This window comes from Puma concolor, chromosome B3 (genome assembly GCF_028749965.1).
Source record: "Puma concolor isolate L17-30 chromosome B3, mPumCon1.1.hap2, whole genome shotgun sequence".
Classification (NCBI taxonomy): domain Eukaryota; kingdom Metazoa; phylum Chordata; class Mammalia; order Carnivora; family Felidae; genus Puma; species Puma concolor.
The window spans coordinates 96,951,547-96,975,376 of record NC_141672.1 but is presented as its reverse complement, the minus strand read 5'-3'; the positions used below and the strand labels follow the sequence as shown (position 1 = coordinate 96,975,376).

The window sequence follows — 23,830 nt, the reverse complement described above, 5'->3', positions numbered from 1 at the left end:
AAGCTTGAACAGACCCATAACCAGCGAAGAAATTGAATCATCAAAAATCTCCCAACAAATAAGAGTCCAGGACCAGATGGCTTCCCAGGGGAGTTCTACCAGACGTTGAAAGCAGAGATAATATGTATCCTTCTCAAGCTATTCCAAGAAATAGAAAGGGAAGGAAAACTTCCAGACTCATTGAATGAAGCCAGTATTACTTTGATTCCTAAACCAGACAGAGACCCAGTAAAAAAAGAGAACTACAGGCCAATATCCCTGATGAATATGGATGCAAAAATTCTCAATAAGATACTAGCAAATCGAACTCAACAGCATATAAAAAGAATTATTCACCATGATCAAGTGGGATTCATTCCTGGGCTTCAGGGCTGGTTCAACATTCGCAAATCAATCAACGTGATACATCACATTAATAAAAGAAAAGATAAGAACCATATGATCCTGTCAATCGATGCAGAAAAGACATTTCACAAAATTCAGCAATCTTTCTTAATAAAAACCCTCGAGAAAGTCAGGATAGAAGGATCATACTTAAACATCATAAAAGCCATTTATGAAAAGCCCACAGCTAACATCATCCTCAATGGGGAAAAACTGAGAGCTTTTTCCCTGAGATCAGGAACACGACAGGGATGTCCACTCTCACCGCTGTTGTCTAACATAGTGTTGGAAGTTCTAGCATCAGCAATCAGACAACAAAAGGAAATCAAAGGCATCAAAATTGGCAAAGATGAAGTTAAGCTTTCACTTTTCGCAGATGACATGACATTATACATGGAAAATCCGATAGACTCCACCAAAAGTCTGCTAGAACTGATACATGAATTTAACAAAGTTGCAGGATACAAAATCAATGTACAGAAATCAGTTGCATTCTTATACACTAATAATGAAGCAACAGAAAGACAAATAAAGAAACTGATCCCATTCACAATTGCACCAAGAAGCATAAAATACCTAGGGATAAATCTAACCAAAGTTGTAAAAGATCTGTATTCTGAAAACTATAGAAAGCTTATGAAGGAAATTGAAAAGATATAAAGAAATGGAAAAACATTCCGTGCTCATGGATTGGAAGAATAAATATTGTCAAAATGTCAATACTACCCAAAGCTATCTACACATTCAATACAATCCCAATCAAAATTGCACCAGCATTCTTCTCGAAACTAGAACAAGCAATCCTAAAATTCATATGGAACCACAAAAGTCCCCGAATAGCCAAAGTAATTTTGAAGAAGACCAAAGCAGGAGGCATCACAATCCCAGACTTTAGCCTCTACTACAAAGCTGTAATCATCAAGACAGCATGGTATTGGCACAAAAACAGACACATAGACCAATGGAATAGAATAGAAACCCCAGATCTAGACCCACAAACGTATGGCCAACTAATCTTTGACAAAGCAGGAAAGAACATCCAGTGGAAAAAAGACAGTCTCTTTAACAAATGGTGCTGGGAGAACTGGACAGCAACATGCAGAAGGTTGAAACTAGACCACTTTCTCACACCATTCACAAAAATAAACTCAAAATGGATAAAGGATCTGATTGTGAGACAGGAATCCATCAAAACCCTAGAGGAGAAAGCAGGAAAAGACCTCTCTGACCTCAGCTGTAGCAATCTCTTACTTGACACATCCCCAGAGGCAAGGGAATTAAAAGCAAAAATGAATTACTGGGACCTTATGAAGATAAAAGGCTTCTGCACAGCAAAGGAAACAACCAACGAAACTAAAAGGCAACCAACAGAATGGGAAAAGATATTTGCAAATGACATATCAGACAAAGGGCTAGTATCCAAAGTCTATAAAGAGCTCACCAAACTCCACACCCGAAAAACAAATAACCCAGTGAAGAAATGGGCAGAAAACATGAATAGACACTTCTCTAAAGAAGACATCCGGATGGCCAACAGGCACATGAAAAGATGCTCAACGTCGCCCCTCATCAGGGAAATACACATCAAAACCACACTCAGGTATCACCTCACGCCAGTCAGAGTGGCCAAAATGAACACATCAGGAGACTATAGATGCTGGAGAGGATGTGGAGAAACGGGAACCCTCTTGCACTGTTGGTGGGAATGCAAATTGGTGCAGCCACTCTGGAAAACAGTGTGGAGGTTCCTCAAAAAATTAAAAATAGACCTACCTTATGACCCAGCAATAGCACTGCTAGGAATTTACCCAAGGGATACAGGAGTGCTGATGCACAGGGGCACTTGTACCCCAATGTTTATAGCAGCATTCTCAACAATAGCCAAATTATGGAAAGAGCCTAAATGTCCATCAACTGATGAATGGATAAAGAAATTGTGGTTTATATACACAATGGAGTACTACGTGGCAATGAGAAAGAATGAAATATGGCCCTTTGTAGCAACGTGGATGGAACTGGAGAGTGTTATGCTAAATGAAATAAGCCATACAGAGAAAGACAGATACCATATGGTTTCACTTTTATGTGGATCCTGAGAAACTTAACAGAAACCCATGGGGGAGGGGAAGGGGAAAAAAAAAAGAGATTAGAGTGGGAGAGAGCCAAAGCATAAGAGACTCCTAAAAACTGAGAACAAACTGAGGGTTGATGGGGGGTGGGAGGGAGGGGAGGGTGGATGATGGGTATTGAGGAGGGCACCTTTTGGGATGAGCACTGGGTGTTGTATGGAAACCAATTTGACAATAAATTTCATATATTGGAAAAAAAAAAACGGTGCTAGGAAAACTGGACAGCAACATGTTAAAGAATGAAACTGTACCACTTTCTTATACCATACACAAAAATAAACTCAAAATGGATTAAAGAGTTAAACAGGAGAACTGAAAACATAAAATTCCTAGAAGAAAACATAGGCAGTAATTTCTTTCTCTGCACTGACAGTGCCGAGCCCGATGCGGGGCTCGAACTCATCAACTGTGAAATCGTGACCTGAGCCGGATGCAGAGTTGGATTCTTAACTGACTAAGAATGGAATTGTTTTCTTAATTTCTCTTTCTGCTGCTTCACTATTAGTGTATAGAAATGCAATAGATTTCTGTATATTAAGTTTGTATCCTGCAACTTTACTGAATTCATTTATCAGTTCTAGTTTTTTTGCTAGAGTCTTTAGGGTTTTCTATATATACTCTCATGTCATCTGTAAATAGTGACAGTTTAACTTCTTTCTTACCAACTTGGATGCCTTTTCCTTCTTTTTCTTGTCTGATTGCTGTAGCTGGGACTTCCAGTACTATGTTGAGTAAAAAGGTTGAGAGTGGACATCCTGTCTTGTTCCTGATCTTAGAGGAAAAACTCTCAGTTTTACACCTTTGAATATGATGTTAGCTGTGCGTTTTTCACTTATGACCTTAATTATGTTGTGGTATGTTCCCTCTAAGCCTACTTTGTTGAGAGTTTGTATCATGAATAGATGTTGAAGACTGTCAAATGCTTTTTCTTCATCTACTGAGATGATCATAAGCTTTTCCTCCTCTCTCTTGTTAATGTCAGGTATCATATTGATTGGCTTGTGAATATTGAACCACCCTGATCTCTGGAATAAATCCTACTTGATCATGATTTTTTTTAAATATATTGTTGGATTCAGTTTCAGTTTGCTAATATTTTGTTGAGGATTTTTGCATCTATGTTTATCAGAGATATTGGCCTGTGGTTTTCTTTTTTTGTAGTGCCTTTATCTAGTTTTGGTATCAGGATAATGCTAGTTTTGTAGAATGAATTTGGAGCTTTCCTTCCTCTTCTATTTTTTGGAACAGTTGGAGAAGAATAGGTATTAACTCTTCTTTAAATAGTTGGTAAAATTCTCCTGTGAATCCATCTGGCCCTGGATTTTTGTTTTTTGGGATTTTTTGTTTATTATTATTATTACTAACTCAATTTCATTACTAGTAACCAGTCTGTTCAAATTTTCTTTTTTCTTAATTTCTTTATTAATAGTTTTTTTTTATGTTTATTTTTGAGAGACAGAGACAGAGTGCAAGTGGGGGAGGGGCAGAGAGAGAGGGAGACACAGAATCTGAAGCAGTCTCCAGGTTCTGAACTGTCAGCACAGAACCCAACCCATGGACTATGACATCATGACCCGAGCTGAAGTCAGACGCTTAACCGACTGAACTACCCAGGCACCCTTGTTCAAATTTTCTACTTCTTCCTGACTCTGTTTTGGAAAGTTATATGTTTCTAAGAATTTATCCATTTCTTCTAGATTATCCAATTCATTAGCATATAATTTTTCATAACATCCTCTTAAAATCCTTTGTGTTTTTCTGGTGTCAGTTTTTATTTCTTCTCCTTCATTTCTGATTTTATTTGAATTTTGTCTTTCTTTTTTTTTTTTTATGAGTGAGGCTAAAGGTTTATCAATTTTGTTGATCTTTTCAGAGAACGAGCTCCTGGTTTCATCAATGTGTTCTATTGTTTTTTTAGTCTCTATGTCATTTACTTCTTCTCTAATTTTTATTATTTCCTTCCTTCTACTGGCTTTGGACTTTGTTCTTTTTCTAGTTCCTTTAGGTATAAGATTAAGTTGTTTATTTGAGCTATTTCTTCATTCTTGAGGTATGCCTGGATTGCTATAATTTTCCCTCTTAGAATAGTTTTTGCTGTATCCCAACAATTTTGGCCTGTTGTGTTCTATTTTCATTTGTTTCCATGTATTTTTTAATTTCCTCTTTGATTCCTTAGTTGACCCATCCATTAAATATAGTAGCCTTTTTTTTAGTCTCCATGTGTTCTTTCCAGATTTTTTTCTTATGATTGATTTCTAGCTTCATACCATTGTGCTTGGAAAAGATGAATGATATTATTTCAGTCTTTCTGAATTTACTGAGACTTGTTTAGTGGCCAGCATGTGATTTGTTCTGGAGAATGTTCTTTGTGCACTTGAAAACAATGTATATTCCACTGTTTTTGAATGGAATATTCTGAATATATATGTTAGGTCTATCTCGTCCGATGTGTTATTCAAAGCCATTGTCGGTTCATTTTCTGCCTGGATGATCTATCCATTGATTTAAGTGGGGTGTTAAAAGTCCCATATTATTATTATATTACTGTCAATTTCTTCCTTTATGTCTGTTAATAGTTGCTTTATTTATTGAGGTGCTCCTATGTAGGTGCATAGATATTTACAATTGTTATATCTTCTTGTTGTTTTTTTTCCTTTGTCATTATGTAAAGTCCTTCTTTGTTTCATTAGTCTTTGTTTTATTTTTAAAAATTTTTTAAGTTTATTTATTTATTTTGAGAGAAAGAGAGTGCGAGGGATACAGGCAGAGAGAGGGGGGAGAACGCAGAACCCGATGCAGGGCTCGAACTCACAAACCGTGAGATCATGACCTGAGCTGAGATCAGGAGTTGGACACTTAACCAGCTGAACCACCCAGGTGCCCCTCTTTGTTTTAAAGTCTATTTTGTGCAATGTAAGTATTGCTAGTCTGATGTCTTTCTTAACTGGATGGGTGTACTCCAACAGTTGGCTCTAAGAGGAAGCTCCTGTTATTTCTTATTGGTTATCATTTTTATTTTTAATCAGCAATGAGGAAAGTCAGGGATACTAATTAATGACAGAGTTGAGATAAACTGCATATCATATTAAACATCCTCTTCTAATTGACTTGGTGGTCATGGGAGTGGAACAGAGAACCTTCTGAATGGGTAGAAATTCCTATCTTTTCAGTCTCAGTGGTGCTTGCATGAGCTGCTGTACATGAGTAGAACTTCAGTGAGCAGCTGAGCCTCATAGCTGTGAGCTTTACACACCTCACTGTACCTACTTCACACTCCTGTTTTAACAGATGCCAAAAGAAAAAGCTTTCAGTAGTAAATGTTTCCTACTTTGAATAAACCACAAGGTGAAAACAATACAACTTCAATACTTTGACTAAGGTTTCTTAACAAGTCATAAAAGGATCCTTAGTTTATTCATTCATATCTATTTAGCAAACCTTAGTAGGTGCCCACCACCCACATTGCCAGATACCACCGGTTCTGGGGGTGGACTTGCTGACACCGTCCTATGTTCTCAGGCCCTTCATGGAAACCATCTGTGATTGAACAGCGGGGGAAGCTGAGAGCTCAGAGCAGGAGGGGTGGTCACAAACTTGCTGCAAAGGGTTGCCTGAGTCAGCCTTGGAGGGGGAGGGTGTTGCCAGTGAAGTGTGAGGGCAGCCCAGTGGGAGGCAGGCAGCTGACAGGTGGGCAGGGCCAGATCACAGGACCCCCTGAATGGGCTGACCCAGAGAAGGGCAGAGAGCCTTTGCAAGGGCTGCATCAGATTTGGGTTTCTTTTTTTTTTTTTTTTTTAATGTTTGTTTATTTTTAGAGAGCATGAGTGGGGACGGAGGGGGAGAAAGAGAATCCCAAGCAGGCTCTGCTCTGTCAGCACAGAGCCCCACACGGGGTGGGGGCTCGATCTCACGAATTGTGAGGTAATGGCCTGAGCCAAAATCAAGGGTCAGACACTTAACCAATGGAGCCATCCAGGAGCCCTGATTTGGGTTTCTTTTAATGAGGAGAGCCTCTGAGTCAGATTAAAGCCTTCCATGGCCCACCATAGCTTCAGCTGACTGAGGTCAGCAGGGGATGCGAGGCTTGTAGCAGGGAGACCAGGTGACTAGGTAACTTTCATTGCTGACCAGAGGATGCAGCGTTTGCACCTGTTGCTTACCACCAGGATTCTCAAGGAGCTGTACGGTAGGGGGTGCTGTGGCCTGGGCTGGCTGCAGTGGCCAGAACCAGAGGTCTTTGGGCCTGAGGAGCAAGCCACTTAAAGCCACACAGGATGTTGAGTCTGGATGAAGGAGAGCTCAGAGGGAGGCAAGAACAGTGAGTCTTCGGGCATCTGAAGTCCCTCGGGTTGTGTCCCATCACCCTCGCTTTGTGTGGCCACGGGTGCTGGAAGTGGGGATTAAATGGGGCATCTGTAAGGTAGAAAGTGCTTTCCTCCTAACAAGCAGCTAGCAGCAGGTAGAGAAGGTCCTGCTGGCTATTCCTGTGGGGATGCAATCTGGAAGACAGAGCAACGTAAGGTCTTGGCTCAGAGTCAGACAGCTGAGATCAAATCCTGGCTTCACTGTATTCTAACCGGCCAGTCCTAACAAGGTTTTATTCTGTTTTGTTTTTCTTACCTGCAAGTGAGAATGGTAGTGAATTCCTCCCTCATAAGGGTTTCTGAGGGTTAAATGAGGTGATTGGTATAAAATACTTAGTATGGCCCCTGGTAAATATCAATAAATTTTAGGTTTTATCACTTTATTATTTATTATTATTAATATTTACACAAAGCTTCCTGGGTGACTCGGATGCATGGCCTGGTTGGGGTACCTTAATGAACCTTAAGCTTCCTTATATTTTGGGGATCAAGGATGGAAAAAGAAAAACTCAAGGAGCTGGTATAAGACTATGGTGTTAAACCTACAAAATCTCTACATTCCAGAATAAATGACTGACAGCAAGTTAGAGGTTCTGTTTAGTGCGTTTGTCGTGATGACCATTGGGCTTTTAAATTCTATTTTTACTTATAATGAAGATCACAAACATAGTAAAAGTATTTTTAAATATTTTTTTTTTTTACTATTAAGGATTTACTCCTAACTTTTAAAAAACTATTCATTTCTTTGATTGAAGAATATGGTATCGAAAATTCCCAAATTAAAGAGCTAGAGTGAGGTAATTGTTTAAAGCAGATTGTTTGGATGCCCCAAAGAAGATGAAGGTTATTGGCCCTTTCCTATAGGACAGGAATGGATGTGGGCCAGGAGGGATGAAAGGGAATTGTAGCATATTGTACATGTAAGTACCCAAATTAAGACCCTGGGTCTTAGACCCAGTCTTAAGACCACAAGTCTTGTGTGCTCATAAGTTACTTTTACGAGCCTATGTCATCTTGTCGGGTGTACCTGGGCCTCGTAAAGGAAGCCAAGGAGGATTGAGTCCCATGGACAGCTGCAGGGGCTTGGCAGCCTTGGAGATTCCCCATTTTTTTTTTTTTAAATTTTTTTTTCAACGTTTATTTATTTTTGGGACAGAGAGAGACAGAGCATGAACGGGCGAGGGACAGAGAGAGAGGGAGACACAGAATCGGAAACAGGCTCCAGGCTCTGAGCCATCAGCCCAGAGCCCGACGCGGGGCTCGAACTCACGGACCGCGAGATCGTGACCTGGCTGAAGTCGGACGCTTAACTGACTGCGCCACCCAGGCGCCCCGGAGATTCCCCAAATGTGAGAGCTGCCCCTGAGTGGGAGTTCTGATGAGGGCCTTGGAGGCCACACCCAAGAAACTTGAACTCTCAGAACCCACCCAGCTCTTGCTCCCGGGAAGAGCTCCGAAGTGACTTCTGGCTGCAAGGAGATTCTAGGCCTCCCCACACCGCCTGGCAGGAAACGCGCTCCGAGATAGTACAGCTGGAGGGTGCAAGGCTAGGGTGGGAATAGATTCCACTCCTCTCCTAATTGCAGAGAAAAGATATTCTTTTTTTTTTTTTTAACAAAATTTATTGTCAAATTGGTTTCCATACAACACCCAGTGCTCATCCTGACAGGTGCCCTCCTCAATGCTCACCCTCCCCTCATCTACCCTCCCCTCCCTCCCACCACCCCATCAACCCTCAGTTTATTCTCAGTTTTTAAGAGTATCTTATGATTTGGCTCCCTCCCTCTCTCTTTTTTTTTCTTCCCCTCCCCCATGGTCTTCTGTCAAGTTTCTCAGGATCCACATAAGAGTGAGAACACATGGTATCTGTCTTTCTCTGTATGACTTATTTCACTTGGCATAACACTCTCCAGTTCCGTCCACATTGCTACAAAAGGCCACATTTCATTCTTTCTCATTGCCAAGTAGTATTCCATTGTGTATATAAACCACAATTTCTTTTTAAGTGCTAGGCCCAGGGTATAAGAGAAAAGGGAAGAGAACAGGAAGCAAGGAGAGGAGGCGGGAACACCACCAGCAGAAGGAATTTGGGGGTGCAGTGCGGTCAGTGGGTGCACTGTATGCTGGCAGTTCCTAAAGCCTGGAGCCCATTTGCTTTCCTCAGCCATCAGTAATTTCCACCCACAGAGGGCTCTCTATGTGGGCACTTTCACTGCAAGAGCCACTTCCTGTGTTGTCTTGTCACCTCATTCAGGCCCTGGGAGCAGCAGGAAGGGAGGGCTTAGGAGGCTGTGCTAGCCAGAGCTTAGCCCTTGTGGATCCCCCAACCTTTGGCTGCTCAGGACAAGCTTCCCCGGGCCCTGCAGTATGGGCAGCTGGGTCTGAGAGGCTGTGATCCTGGGATCTCTGCTGCCTTTCTCCCAGCCACACGAGGCTATGCTCAGCTAGAGCCCAAGCCTCACACACACTGGCTGTGACGAAAGTTAAAACCCTAACACCCCTCACCCCAGGTACTGCAGGGTTCCTCTCGCAGTATAGGCCGGCCTGTGTACTTGTAAGTACACTTATCAGACGCTGCTTGAGGGGTGCTGCACTGGTCTTAGATTTCCCTAAAATATGCCTTTGATCTTACCCTCTTGCTTCCCACAGCTCGGTCTGGCCTACAGGCTGAAGTCCTCACTCTATACCAGGCATACCTCTCCTTTGGTGCAGAGATAGGCTTTCACCTGCATGCCCTCCGTCCCCACCCCTTCACCTGGTCAGCTCTCACTCATCCTTGAAGATCAGCTCAGATGTTGCCAGAATGGGTTGATTGCCCCTCCCATGGGCCTGCCTGTACCTCAGCACTTCTCACTCCACTGTGAGTCCTCATCGTCTTGTCTGCCGAGATCCTCGGAAAAACTTGCTATCCAGCTATCCAAGCTTATTAGACCTAGTGCAGCAAGGGAGAACCCCAAGTTGACAAAATCTCCATAGCATCTCAAAATGAAGAAATCAGGGAAGGACACTTGGAGAGTTTTGGGGTCCAAGCGGGGTGATTTTAAGGTGGGTCTCTCCACGTAGGAGACTGGTTATAACATTGATAGCTTTGGGTTGGTGAGCCCCACAAAGTAAGAGTCTTGAAGTGAGTCTTGTTGAGCAAGCTGTTAGTCTTGATAAATAAGTTGTTGAGTTGGTTTACAGTCTTATCTTGCAGGAGCAGGTATTTCCTGAAGCAAGCAGCTAGGTTGTTTTTACTTGGTGTCAGTATTGTCGAACATAGCCCGGGGAAAGTCTTCCTGGTCTCAGAATTGTTTACCACAGGGGTAGGGAATTAGTTTGGTGTCAGTTCTTATGGCCAAGTCTGTTGAACTGAGCTCCAGGAGAGCAGAGACCAAAATATAATCTTTGTGCAAACCCTGATCAATGCCTGTTAACACAGCACCTGGACGTCATAAGCACACAGCTAATGCTTGTTGAATCCATGAGTGCATGAGTGTGGCCTCATCAGTGGCCCTAGGACCTTCTTGGGCAGCACCCTGCTCTGGAAAGAAGCAGCCACAGGAGAATGTGTCTAAGAAAATGCTGCCTGACCCTGGCTGCTCCGGGTGGGGTCCAGTGATTAGCATTGGTATGACCTCAGATTTTGTGAGAACTGTGGTTCTCAACACCCCCCTCAGTGCAAATTAACCTGCATCACGGTGGCTGGGGAGCAGTTGGTGTCTGAGAAGCAGTTGGAGCATCCGGCCTGCTTGTGGGAGGCGCTCCAAGTGCTGTTCTACAGCTACTCACGGAGCACTTCCTGCATGCCAGCAGGCACACAGCCCTGCAGATACAGCGCGGAGGCCTTCCGAATTTCCTGCTCTGGAGGGTGCATAAACACACATCTCAAGGACACTGAGACTGTCAAAAATGACCTTTTTTCCCCTCAGTATAGGAGAAATATTTCTATGCTTGAATCCACATATAGCGAGGCATGTGTCCGTGTGTGTTCAAGGAGGCTCCTTCCCCCCTCCACCCACCCCCCATCCAGCTGTAAGCATCTGATTGACTTCCCCTGACAGAAGTCATAATAACTAACGCTCTTCCTGTCCTTTTCTTTGGACAGATCCTGACGGCGAGCGGCGATGGCACATGTGCCCTGTGGGACGTGGAGAGCGGACAGCTGCTGCAGAGTTTCCATGGGCACGGGGCTGATGTGCTCTGCTTGGACCTGGCCCCCTCAGAAACAGGCAACACCTTCGTGTCTGGGGTAAACACCCAAGGAAAATCCCTAGGGGCCCTTTTCTCCACGGGAGGCTTATGCTGGCAATTTTGGGGACTGGATCAGACACTTCTCTAGAAAGGGCTGCAGGAATTGTCCTCAGCTCACTTCCACACCCCTGTCTCCCACAGCACTGGCACTGCTTGGGGGGCAGTGACAGTGCTGGGCTGTGAGGGTCTCCTGCTGCTGACATTCAGTCTACAGAGGGATCTGGAATGTTCTCCTAGATGAGCAGTAGGTGGAAGAGTTGACCATGTGTTATACATATGTCAGGGGCGAATAAGAACAGAGAACTGAGCAGGCCAACCTGCCTCAGGTCCTGTCTCACTTTAGTCAGGACACTGGTGAGAGAGGACAGTGCTGGACACACCACTGCATGGTGTTTGTAGCTGGAAGACATAAGGGCCCTTTGCTCCAAGCTGCCCGTGTGTTAGCGCGGGGCATCAGGTAAGGGCTGTGAGGCCTGTAATCGGCAGGGACCCCATTTTCTTTTTGGGTATTTGGCCCCAACTGTGTATGTTTCATTTCTGTGCCTTTAAATAACTATATTTATCCCTCCTCAACTACACTGTCTTTTCAAATTGTTGTATCACTGTAGATTATATTGTCTCAGGGCAGTAAACTCCCTCTGGTTTAGTGTCCTCAAAAGATTGGAAGACACTCCTGATTGCTTTGCCCACATTCTCATTAAAGATAATCAGAGTGCTGAACCCCCACAGTGGGTATTCCTGAGATGCCAGTTCTGGTACTTCATCGCACTCTTTTCTCTGAGTTGAAACCAGCAACTTAAATACCAGCTTTAAGCCATTACTTATTATTTGGCCATTGACAGTCTACATTGTACTACCCAAGCTTGATAACAGGGTTGCTCTGCAGGAATTTGTCAAATGCTCCTAGAACCATGATAGTATAATGTGAAAACCTCATGTTTATGAATCTCTGGGTCATGTTGGCAACCCAGAGAGAGTGTTTACAGGTATTGAGGCAGAAGCCCAGGATGGTGAGTTGCTAGAGATACCCAACTAACTGCTGGCAAGGTCATGACTCCAGCAGCATGCTGCAGAGGTATAGACGGCCCAGCTCCACCTTTGCTCAGGGCTGCCCCATACACCTGAGATGAAGCTGGGCGGTCCCACTGTGCACCCACTGTATGCCTGCCCTCCCCCTGGGTTGAGAGGCAGAGATAAAGAAGAAGGAGGAAGGGGAAAACAGAACAAAGAGAGAAATGCCCAGGAGGAAAGCAAGAAGGAGGCTCTGGAGGGTTTACACCAACTTGGGAAGGTGCAAAAGAAGAAAACATGCTGAAAGAGAAATCTGGGTGCCTTCCGTTGCTCCCCCCACACTCTCAAGACCTGGTTCTGGCTTTCTAAGGGCTTATCAGTTGAGGAAAGCTAGTCTCAGAAAAGCATGTTGTCAGCCATTTACCAATGGAAAGGAAATGGCTCTGTTACATAACAGGAACTCATGCCCATCTGTAGACAGTCCTTGCAGTGGCCATAACTCTGGATAACTTTGCATTTGTAGGGATGTGACAAGAAAGCCATGGTGTGGGACATGCGCTCTGGCCAGTGCGTGCAGGCCTTTGAAACACACGAATCCGACATCAACAGTGTCCGGTCAGTGAGTAGAATGTTCACATAACTTCTCTGTTCTGCTGGTAATCCCTGGCCTGGGGTTCCTGCTCAGCCCAGGAACCACCTCCAGACTCAGTTTACCTGGCTGAGAGAGGTCTCTCCAGCAAGAATGGCTGATTTGTGGTGGCACTGAACAGCGTGCCAGATCGCTTGGATATTTTTAATTTAATGGCAGTAGGAGCGATTGATATTATCCTCCCTAAACAGTCAGTATTTCCCATTCATTTATTCAGCAAATATTTATTGAGACTTACATGCTAGACATTGTTCCAGAGACAAGGTCTCTACTTCCCTGCAGGAGGCAAGACAAATACAAATAAACAAATGTACAACTTAATTTAAGGTAGTGATAAGTGTGTTATGAGAAAAGTAAAATAGGCAGATGGGATGGGATGGGTTATTACTTAGGATGATCAGGGAAGACCTCTCTGAGAAAGTGATGTTTGAAAGAGCCAAGGCTTGAGCTGGGGTGGTAAGATGAGATGTGGAGGACTTAACCACAGGCCAGGCAGGGGGTGGCTGACATTGCCTCTGTTTTGCCTGTAAGAGATCACTCCAGCTGCTGTTTGGAGAAGAGAGTGTAGGGAAGCAAGAATGGAAGTACTACGGCCCATTAGAAAGTTGTTGTGTGAGTCCAAGAAAGAGGTGATGGTGGCTGGAAGTAAAGAAGACATTGTGGAGACAGAAAGGTCCAGAATTGTGACATTTCTGAGATTTTACCCTAGCTGCAAGCTATCAATTTAGGCTGCCACAGTTTCAAGCATGCTGGTAGAAGACATGAGACTCCTGAGTGCAAGATTAAGGACAGTTTATTATTACTCCTAGCAATGGCATCAGCCAGGGTATCAGCTTTTTTGATGCTGGTTTCCTGAGCCCCAGTTCCACAGGGTGAAATGGAGAGGGCCAGATGACACCTGCACAGGCCAGGGGTTGCATTACAGGAGAAGAACCCTGAGCTTGGGAACCCAAACCTTTTATAAGGGTCAGTAAGCAGTGATCCATTTACTAAGACAGGGAAGACTGGAGGAAGTGCAGGTATGAGTCAGTCATTGCACATGGATGATGGAGCTCTGTTTGGGGATATTTACATTTGAGATGCCTGTATACAATGAAGTGGAGACATTGAGTAGGTAGGGATCTATGAACTGGTCCCAAGAGAGAGGTGAGGACTTGACATGTAAATTTGGAAGATGGCACTGTCAAGACGGTATTTGAAATATAATCACCCAAGAATCTTCATTATAGTTAGTGAGAAAGCACTAGACTTGTTCTCCTAAAAAGCAAGAACAAGATAACAGTGCTTATTTACGTGAGAAATAGAAATGTTTGCAAGAATTTTCTAGCTCTTTGCCTTCAACTATAGGATAGAGATAAAGGGGAAAGACACTTACTTTTGGCAAATGTGCAGTAATTACCTAGAAAATCATAGAAAACTAATACAGATGGTAAATGAAGTTGGTAAGATGCAGGATAGAATATAAAGCCACAAAATAAATTGAATCGTTACATACTCACAAAATAAAGCTTTAAAATGCACATTCTCTCACCCATGCTGTTCCCCCTACCCTGACATCTCTTCCTCTAATATCCATTAGGTTTCAATTTAAACTTCCTTCTCCCCAGGAAGCCTGATTACTGAGAAGGCAATGAGTGTAACATTAATAACCATCATTTGCTGAATGCTTTTTATTTGGCACCATGCTCAGTTCTTTGCCTATACTATCTTATTGAATCTCCACAACAGGGAAAATGCATTATCATCCTCACTTTTCAAATGAGGAAACTGAGGCTGGGTGAGATGAAGTCCTTTGCCAGAGGTATCACATGTAGCAAGGGATCATTGCATAGATCTGAGCAAGGCTCTGGGTATCTGATTCCAGCATCTGTGTGGATAATCACTTTCTTATCTCTGAGCTGACCCAAGTCCCAGGAATGAGGTGTGTGATCAACAGAAACTACGGTTACAGGGGGTCTGTTCTGTGTTCACTGCCTGGTGCAGACACACGTATTATCTCAGTTACTCCTCACCCACACTGTGCAAGGCCATTGTCACTGTCCCCTACTTATAGGGAAGAAAACTAGAGGTCAGTAGGCCAGCCAGATGAGCTTCCCTTTCTGGCCTCTGTAAAGAGTGGTCCTTGTGTCCCTAGAAGTGGAGATTCTGATTCCAATTCCATGGGCTTCACATGGAACAACCTTTCAGATGATTTCCAGATGATTCTGATGGACATTCAGAATTGGGAATCACCAGGGGTGGCTGGGTGGCTCAGTCGGTTGGGCATCCAACTTTGGCTCAGGCCATGATCTCACTGTCCATGAGTTTGAGTCCCGCATCCAGCTCTGTGCTGACAGCTCGGAGCCTGGAGCCTGCTTTGGATTCTGTGTCTCCCTCTCTCTCTCTAGACCTCCCCCGCTCGCACGCTGTCTCTCCCTCTCTAAAAATAAGATAAAAAAAAAAAAAAAAGAATTGGGAATCACCACTCTAAATAAAGTGCTTTCTACTCAAACTTTGTCTCTACAGATACTACCCAAGTGGAGATGCCTTTGCTTCAGGATCAGATGATGCTACGGTATGTTTCCAAGTTAGAGAGCTTTTCCTATTTGAGAGAGAGATGCAGTGGTTTAATTTTATTTTTCAAAAAAAACTTTTTTATTACAGTAATGTGAATTCATTGAGGAAAAGTTGGAAGGGGGATTCAAATATCTTAATCTCCTAACCCAAGAAAAATCACAGTTGGGTGAATTCCTTTCTGTCTTTCTTATTTTTTAACAAAGTGCTTTATAATTTGCTTTTTTTCATTTAGCAATAGACTGTGAACACTTTCGTGTGTCAGTAATTAACTTTTCTAAATTATATTTTCTTAGTGATTGAATAGTATTCCATGTTATGGACATGCTATGTACTTTATGGACATGTTATGTACTTTAGTCAATTTTTGGACATTTAGGTCTTTCAGGGATTTTGTTTTCTGTTAAAAAACGCTGCTATAAGTAAATATTTTTGGTACTTATTATTTCCTTAGAATTAATTCCCAGACATGAACTTGCTAAGTCAAAAATAGACCTACTTTTAAGGCTTTTGATACTGTCAAGTTATGTTGACCTATTTTTCTAGAGAAAAAAGTTGCCTTTGGTGCCCTCAAAATATGTAATATCTTATTATATTATAGTGAGTTTCATCTTAATTTGGTCCTATGGAAGAAAGTACAAAGGGGTAGATTGAATGTTTTAACAATAATAAAGATTTAAAACTTCCGTATGCCAAAAAATGTGTAACAAATTATAAGGGCATACATCTAGGAAAAATTCTTGCCACCTATATGACAGACCAAATTGAAATCTATTAGATATAAATGGGGTTGCATAATCAGTAAGACAATACCCTAATTTTAAAAAAAGAGGATACAATGCAGACTGTTTACAAAGCAGTAAATCCGACATGGCAAGCACCTGAAAACGTTTTCAGACCACGTGTAACCCAATACATGCAAGTTTAAGTGATCATTGCTCATTTGGATTAGCAGTGAAATGCTGAATCGTGGAGGTGATGTGGTAAAGGAGCCTGGAGTTAGGACCATTGGTACCACCCTTACAGAGGACAGTTTTGCCATACAAATCAAGAGCTTTTGTAACATCTCTACCCTTTGATCTGGTCATACTATTTCTTGGAAACAGTTTTATTCTAAGGACTCTATTCCTTAACTATTATAAGGGAAACATCAGAGATGTGCATAAAGATTTTTACAGAAGAATGATCATCAAGGGGCACCTGGGTAGCTCAGTTGGTTAAGCATCCAACTCTTGATTTCTGCTCAGGTCATGATCTCACAGTTTGTGAGTTTGAACCCCACATGGGGCTCCTTGTTAACAGTGCAGAGCCTGCTTGGGATTCTCCCTGCCTCTCCCCTGCTCGTGCATTCTCTCTCCGCCTCTCTCTCTCTCTCTCTCTCTCTCTCTCTCTCTCTCTCTCTCTCTATCAAAAATAAAGAAACTTAAAAAAAAAGAATGGCCATTAACCTTTTATTTATAAAAGAGAAAAATTAGATAACAATCAAAAGGCATGATTAAACATATTCTGATATATCCACATGAGGAATATGCAACAACCATGTTAGTCATGTGGTTTTGAAGATTATTTAATGATATGAGAAAAAAACTCATAACCTAATGTTAATAGAATTATGAGATATCCATTCCATTTAAATACACAAAATGGAAATAAGACTGAAGGAAATAGCCTAGATGTTAGTAAATACTTCCAGGATTTGGGGTGGTTTTTATTTCCTTCTTTAGGCATTTCTGCATTTTTCTGTATTTTCTACAATGAATATGTATCCTTTATCAGAAAAAAAGAAGGGTTTCATTTTTGCTTTTGTACCCCAAAAGTCTTCTGTATTTGCTGTTTCTTTGAATCTGTACTGATCCATGCAGATTATTAGGAATCAGAATTTAGGGAGAAACTACTAGGGGAGAAAACTGGAGATATTTCCCTTATCCCTCAAACTACACAAGCCACCAGCACCTGCATATAGCCCTGTGGTCATCTCTTCACCAACCCAGAGCCAGAAATAAGTGCTTCTTTATCTTCTTTGTCACACCAGTGTCGCCTCTACGACCTCCGGGCAGACAGGGAGGTCGCCATCTATTCCAAAGAGAGTATCATATTTGGAGCATCCAGTGTGGACTTCTCCCTCAGTGGTAAGATTTTATTTCAGAAACATTCCTGGGACTGTAAGACAGGACCTAAATGAAACCCAGCTCTCGATCCAGCTTTCAGCTGAACTTCCTATGAACCAGTATGTTAAGCAATCTACATCTGCACCAGTTTTCTTCCACGACCCCCCACCCCACCTCACCCTACCTGAAGTGGCCTCCCCTATCCTGTTCATTTTAAGGGAGATGAAGGCTATGCCCACCTAATGCTGTTCTTTGAGACAATGCTGTATGAAACTTCCTATTTGTAGTGCCTTTAATTAGTCATTTCCTCCTCCGCCTTCCATTCTCCCCTTCATACCTTCAGAGGTGGAGGGGGTGAAGCAGCAGTCCCTTTCTCAATGCCCCAAAGCTCATGGCTCCTCTGACCTCACTGCTGGGGAGGCTGCTAGTGAAAGAGCAGCACTGATAGGACCATTCAGTTTCCCCAGACACAGCCCCCATTCTGCATCCGTGCTTTTATGTGTGCATGCTGCTATGCTGCCTACGGTATCTTTTGCCTCCCTTCTCTGCCTGGTGAACTCCTACTCAGCCCTCATGAGCCAACTCATGTCCTTCCTCTGCAGTGCCCTCCTTGATCCCCCTTCCTCCATGGTCACACAGCACTTCACACACAGCTAAGCACTTCCATTACAGCCCTTATCATCTAGTGCTACCATGTGTTAATTTAGGTGTTTGTCTGCCTGCCTGCCTGCCTGCCTACCACCACCACCACCATCCACAAGGGGCAGCAGCTTCTCTGAATCCCCAGGGCAAAGCACATTGCCTGGCACATAGCGGGCACTAAATCACTGTTGAATGAATGAATGGGCAAGTGACTGCATGAGTGAGTCAGTGAAAGTCATGAAAAGAAAAACAAAGGGAGGAACTGGTTCAGTAACCATCATGTCCTTCTACTTTGAGGTCGCCTGCTGTTTGCTGGATACAATGATTATACCATCAATGTCTGGGATGTTCTCAAGGGGTCCAGAGTCTCCATCCTGTTTGGACATGAAAACCGCGTTAGCACTCTACGAGTTTCCCCCGACGGGACTGCTTTCTGCTCAGGGTCATGGGATCATACCCTAAGAGTAAGAGAGCAGCTCTTCTATTTTACTGTGTGTGTGTGAGAGGAGAAGTGATTGGCCTTCTTAAAGCAGAGACTGAGGGTCATGTAGGCTGGGCTGTGTCAGCCAGAAAGAGCTCTAATTTCAGCTCTATAGCCACAGAAAGGATGAGTTGCCTGGGGAGATAGTGAATTCCCCCTCAGTGTAAGTGTTCAGGCATAGATTAAACTGTGTATCGGCATGTAACTGAGGTAATAATTGGGGTAGGTGATCCAAAAGATTCCCTTTGATCCTACAAGTAGGATTCTTCTGATTCTAGCCTTTGGCAAACCACAGAATGCCCCCAATAGTTCAGGGTTCTTATCCCACGGTGACATAGCCCTGTGAGACCCACAGGGGGGCTTTAGGGGACCCATGAAGCTCTTGAAATTATATGTCATATTTCATGTGTGCCTGTTTTTCTGGTAAAAGTGTCCTCTTGGCTTTCATCAGATTCTCAAAGAGCTCTATGATTTTGTTGGATGTTGGCTCCCCAGAAATATCTCCAAAATAGGCCTATTCATAATGCAAAGCTAAATTTAAGGGACAAAGCACAAACGTGACAATCTTAGTGGCAGTCTTAGAAGGGGATACAAAGACAGATGTTTATGAGTTGCGGGGCTGGGGAGTCTGGTTTAAGACCAGATGCAGGGATTTAATTAGGATTGGACAAATTTGTGGCATAATAGTTTAAAGATTGCTGGACACAGTGTTGGGGGAGGAAGAGGATTTTGAAGACAGTCTTGAAAAGTAACCAATCATTTTTGATGCTCTGTGTTGGCCTGAGAGAGGTCTTCTCTAAAGAGAGTAGTTGAGTCATCTACTCTTAGGATAAGTACATTAAAGGATTTTTGTGAAGTTCCTAAAACAACAAAGTTTTCTGTGACTTTATCTTCCTGGGCAAGTTTCCTAAATTAGTAGTCATGTTAATGTACTCAGTGTGGGTACAGATGGTTTTGGTACTTAGCCTAAGAGTTACTAGTCCCTAATAAGAAAGCACAGATGCCCTTCAGATGATTAACTAAGTGGGGCTGGGGGAATAGGCCCAAAGAAGTACCTTTGAGTTACCAGGAGTAAGGTGTAATCCATCCAAGACATGTGAGTGCTTTATTTTGGATGTGGGGTGTGAGTGTGTGTGTGTGTGTGTGTTTAATGTTGATTTTCTCTCTTTAAACTCCAGTTTTGCAAGTCAATAACTACTAAGGGACTACAAATTATCTGTTTGTGTTTGTGTCTTTGCAGGTCTGGGCTTAATCGTCTCTTCACAATGCACACCTGAGAGTAGAATTTGAAATCATCACATGTAAACAGATCTTTCTTCTAGAGGATCTGAGGGCTACTGCAACTTAGCTTAAAGGAGCAACTCTATGGCTGAAGTTCACTCAGCGTCCCCAGTATTACCATTAAAACTACCACCCTTGGAAAGATACTGGTGTGAGCCTCCAGCACTAGGACACCTTCAAGTACAGTGTCTTGCATTTTGAACACTTTTTAAAATTTATCCATTTTTAAGGTTATTCTAGTTATATAGTCTCATCTCATTCTATTACCAACAGGATTCAGCATTTAACATATCCTGTAGTACTTCCTTAAATGAAATTTGTTTTCAGAGCACTTTAAAATCTGATTCCTCTCAGTGTGCACTGTCTTTGGAACCTTCCTCTAGAAGTGCTGATCTTAATGCACTACATGAGGCAGACTGTACTGACTAGTCTGTGATAGAAGATTCCAATTCCAAATGTAATTGGAAAATAATCACTTTTTTAAGTTTATTTATTTATTTTGAGAGAGAGTATATGTGCATGCGTGGGGGAAAGGCAGAGAGAGAGGGAGAGAGAGAGAATCCCAAGCAGACTCTGTGCTGTCAGCACAGACCCCAATGCAGGGCTCGATCTCATGAACCTGTGAGATCGTGACCTGAGCCGAAATCAAGAGTTGGATGCTTAACCTACTGAGCTACCCAGGTGCCCCTGGACATAATCACTTTTTAAAAATTTTTTTATTGTAAAAATTTTTCAGTCTGGTAGTGTCTTTTTCAGATCAAACATTTCCATCTCTGTGAACAGTTCTAAATGAAGGAGAGATAGGCATTGAGTGGACAGGATGTTTGATTTATGAATTCTGTGATGATGCAATCACTTGGACAGGATATTTCCTGTCATTGAAGAGTAAAGCTGAATGCTGTTTGTGACACAAATGCTTCTCAGAGCAACCAGAACCTTTCTGTGCAGGAACACAAGACCGCAAACTTATTTAAAAACCTGTTAGTAATAGTAGATGTTCTAGAATTAATAGCATCCACTCAGGCTAAAGTAGATCATATCCATATAAAGTATATTCATATTTATTGCATTGAAAAAGTAATTACATATGCAAATTAACTGATAGGTCTTGAGTAATAATGTCTTTGCTGCTCTTATATTGAGAAAAAAGAACACAAAAAAATACCTTGTCTTTATTTGAAATTCAGCGTTTCCTTCTGGAAGACACCAAGAATTTTTGTTACGGGATCCCTTTGTCCTTTTTTAAGGTGTTGAGGGCTCTTCTTTCATTCATAAACATGGCATGCATTACTTAATCAAACAGAAGGTCACCTCACACACCAAAAATCATTCCCAGTGGAGGCCTGCCCTGGGGGTGGTCTGGGGTCCTGTGGTGCCCTTGGGCTTGTGTGCTGAGGGCCCTGGGTCATCCAGTCTCCTATCTTGGCCCTGCTCCAGCCTGGCCCTTCTCCTAGTAGTAGTTCTGGCCCTGCTGTTCAGAGAGGCCCTCCCAGAGCTGGAACAGGGCATGGCCATCAGACAGGTCTGGCCCTGGGCCTCCTGCAAACATCAGGGCGTGCACCAGGCCCGCCCTCAAAGCTACTGGTTCAGGTATCATAATGGGCCAGTCAAAAATCAGCTAGGCTAGCTTTTCCATTAATTATTTTCAAGTAAATATAATGGTTAGATTGAGCCATTTGCCAAGCAAACATTTTACTGAGGGTTTTACTACACAGCAGGCCTTGGGGTAGAGAGAGAAATGTACAAGGCCCCTGCTTGACTCCAAAGAGCCCAGAATGAGCCACCTTCTCTCCCCTTGCCCAGTGGAATGCAGTCTGGGCAAGGGCTCAGGGAAATGGGCCTAGCCAGCTCCTGCCAGCTGATTAAGGGCCAGGCCCCTGAGTGTGTCTCACAGAATTCCCCAGCTGCACTCCCAGAACATCCCAGAGTTTGCTCCTGGTCTCCTAGTTATAGCACCCCCTTCCCTCTCTCCTACAGACCCTTTAGTGTCTCTGCACTCTGACCTGGACCTCCTAGAAGTGAAGGAATACAGGACAAAAGAAAAGTCATCTAGACTATGGGGAGGCAAATTCAAGGTTATGTTTGGAGAGGCAGAGAGCATCTTCAGTATATGTGCAAAAATGGCCCATAACTTTCCAATTAAAAAAGCTTTGGGGGACAAAAAACGATGAACGCATTCCCTAGAACACTCGCTTACCCACGTTGGCAGTAAACCACCACCCACCGTAAGTATTTGATTTCACAGTGGGTGTTGTTTAGTATTTATTAATGAAATACTTGGTTTGGAATATACCACACCATGTGGGGACTCCAGGGTAACTCCGGTAATAAATTGTATTTTGCATATTGAAAATAAGGCTGAGTGGAGTTTTTTAATCAGTTTTTCTTCTCTTTCCTTTTTTTTTTTTTTTAAAGGATTTGGGGGCAAACTACCAAACCAGTTGTGGTGAAGGGTCCATATGGATGTACCCTTGGGTGTGCACAGCTAGAGAATGGTTAGGCAAGAAGGGTGGGTCAGGTAAGGAGGGGTGTGGTGATGGGCATTTATGGGAAATACCTGTGAACTGAAATCAAGGCAGCTGCTTTGGCGTGGGCTGCTGGCCTCGCAGAAGTGGGGCCCAGCTGCCAGCCCTCTTCTGGAATGAGCCAGAGACCAGAGGCAGGCGCTCCCTATCTACTTCCCTCTTTCACCCCTTGACCTCCTCCACACCTTCCCTAGATTACAAGTGGCTTAAAGGCAGCAAAAGGTCATAAAGGTGTTTGTGCCCTGGACTCTCACGGTTACTTGGCCAGCTGACTGGAAGGTGACACCACTGACACCAGGACCCATCTGTAAGTTAGATGGGGACAGCATGGTGACAAAGGGTGTGCACCTAGGTTCAGACCCAGCTGTACCTCTATCATAGGATACATGATACCTGAATTTCTCAGCCTCAGTTTCCTCATGTGTAGAATGGGCGAACACTAAAATATGTAAAGCACCTACCTCAGCCTTTGGCACATCTTCAACAACAGTTCCCTGTTTCCTCCATCTGTCCACCATCCTTCCTGCCCCACCACCCCTTCCTATCCCCTCTCTCTCTTCTCTTTTTCCCATGCCTACCCCCTGCCTCCATCTCCTCTGGTCCTCGCTCTTTCCCTTCCCTTGCTTTTTCTTCACTTCAGCCCTCCCCCCATTTCCTCCCCCTCCTTAAGCAGCCCCCAATCATGTATCAAAGTAGTAATTATCATCCAGTAGAGATTCATCTGGGCCAGTGGTTCTTAAGGTATTTGGTCTTAATGATCCCTCTACATTTTTAAAAATTATTGAGTTTTGGTTATGTGGGTTATATCTATTGTATCTATTATCATATTAGAAATTAAAACTGAGAAAATTGTAAAACACAAGAATACAGAAGCCATATTCCATTGGTGATGCTTTTACCAGATAACAGCCTCTGGATAACTCCCCAGAGAATGGGAGTCTTAAAAGACACAAATACAAAAAAAGAGTATAATTCTGAAAATAGTTTGGACCTTGGGGGGCCTCCTGAAAGGGTCTCAGGATTGGGCCTATACTTTGAAACAGCTGATGGGGCTAACGATCCCTTCTCAAGAACCACTGTGTGAGAACCCCCCCTGAGGGCAGTAAGGCCCTCACAGGACCTTGGGAAAAAAGGAGGGTGAGGATGAGGATCATTGAAAGGAACTGGAGGAGAGGTCCTCAAAGGAGGTTCCAAAGGGGCACAGAGAGGCAGTTGGGAAAGGCTAGAGGCCAACTGGGGCCTGTGGAATGCTAAAAATCTTTTTTTTTTTTTTTAATTTTCAACATTTATTTATTTTTGGGACAGAGAGAGACAGAGCACGAACGGGGGAGGGGCAGAGAGAGAGGGAGACACAGAATCGGAAACAGGCTCCAGGCTCCGAGCCATCAGCCCAGAGCCTGACGCGGGGCTCGAACTCATGGACCGCGAGATCATGACCTGGCTGAAGTCGGACGCTTAACCGACTGCGCC

At 43.3% G+C, this 23,830-nt stretch overlaps 1 protein-coding gene across 4 annotated transcripts in view; it reads left to right on the top strand.

The window, feature by feature from the left end:
* Nucleotides 1-22,191, top strand: part of GNB5 (G protein subunit beta 5) — a 61,347-nt gene extending 39,156 nt beyond the window's left edge. For all 4 annotated transcript variants that reach the window (XM_086710701.1, XM_086710705.1, XM_086710703.1 and 1 more), the window contains 6 exons: nt 10,965-11,108; nt 12,645-12,736; nt 15,276-15,324; nt 17,356-17,452; nt 18,371-18,537; nt 19,795-22,191. In XM_086710701.1, the coding sequence (XP_086566827.1) occupies nt 10,965-11,108; nt 12,645-12,736; nt 15,276-15,324; nt 17,356-17,452; nt 18,371-18,537; nt 19,795-19,806 (561 nt within the window). In that variant the 3' untranslated portion in view covers nt 19,807-22,191. The remainder of the gene's footprint in view (nt 1-10,964; nt 11,109-12,644; nt 12,737-15,275; nt 15,325-17,355; nt 17,453-18,370; nt 18,538-19,794) is intronic.
* Nucleotides 22,192-23,830: the final 1,639 nt, after the last annotated feature.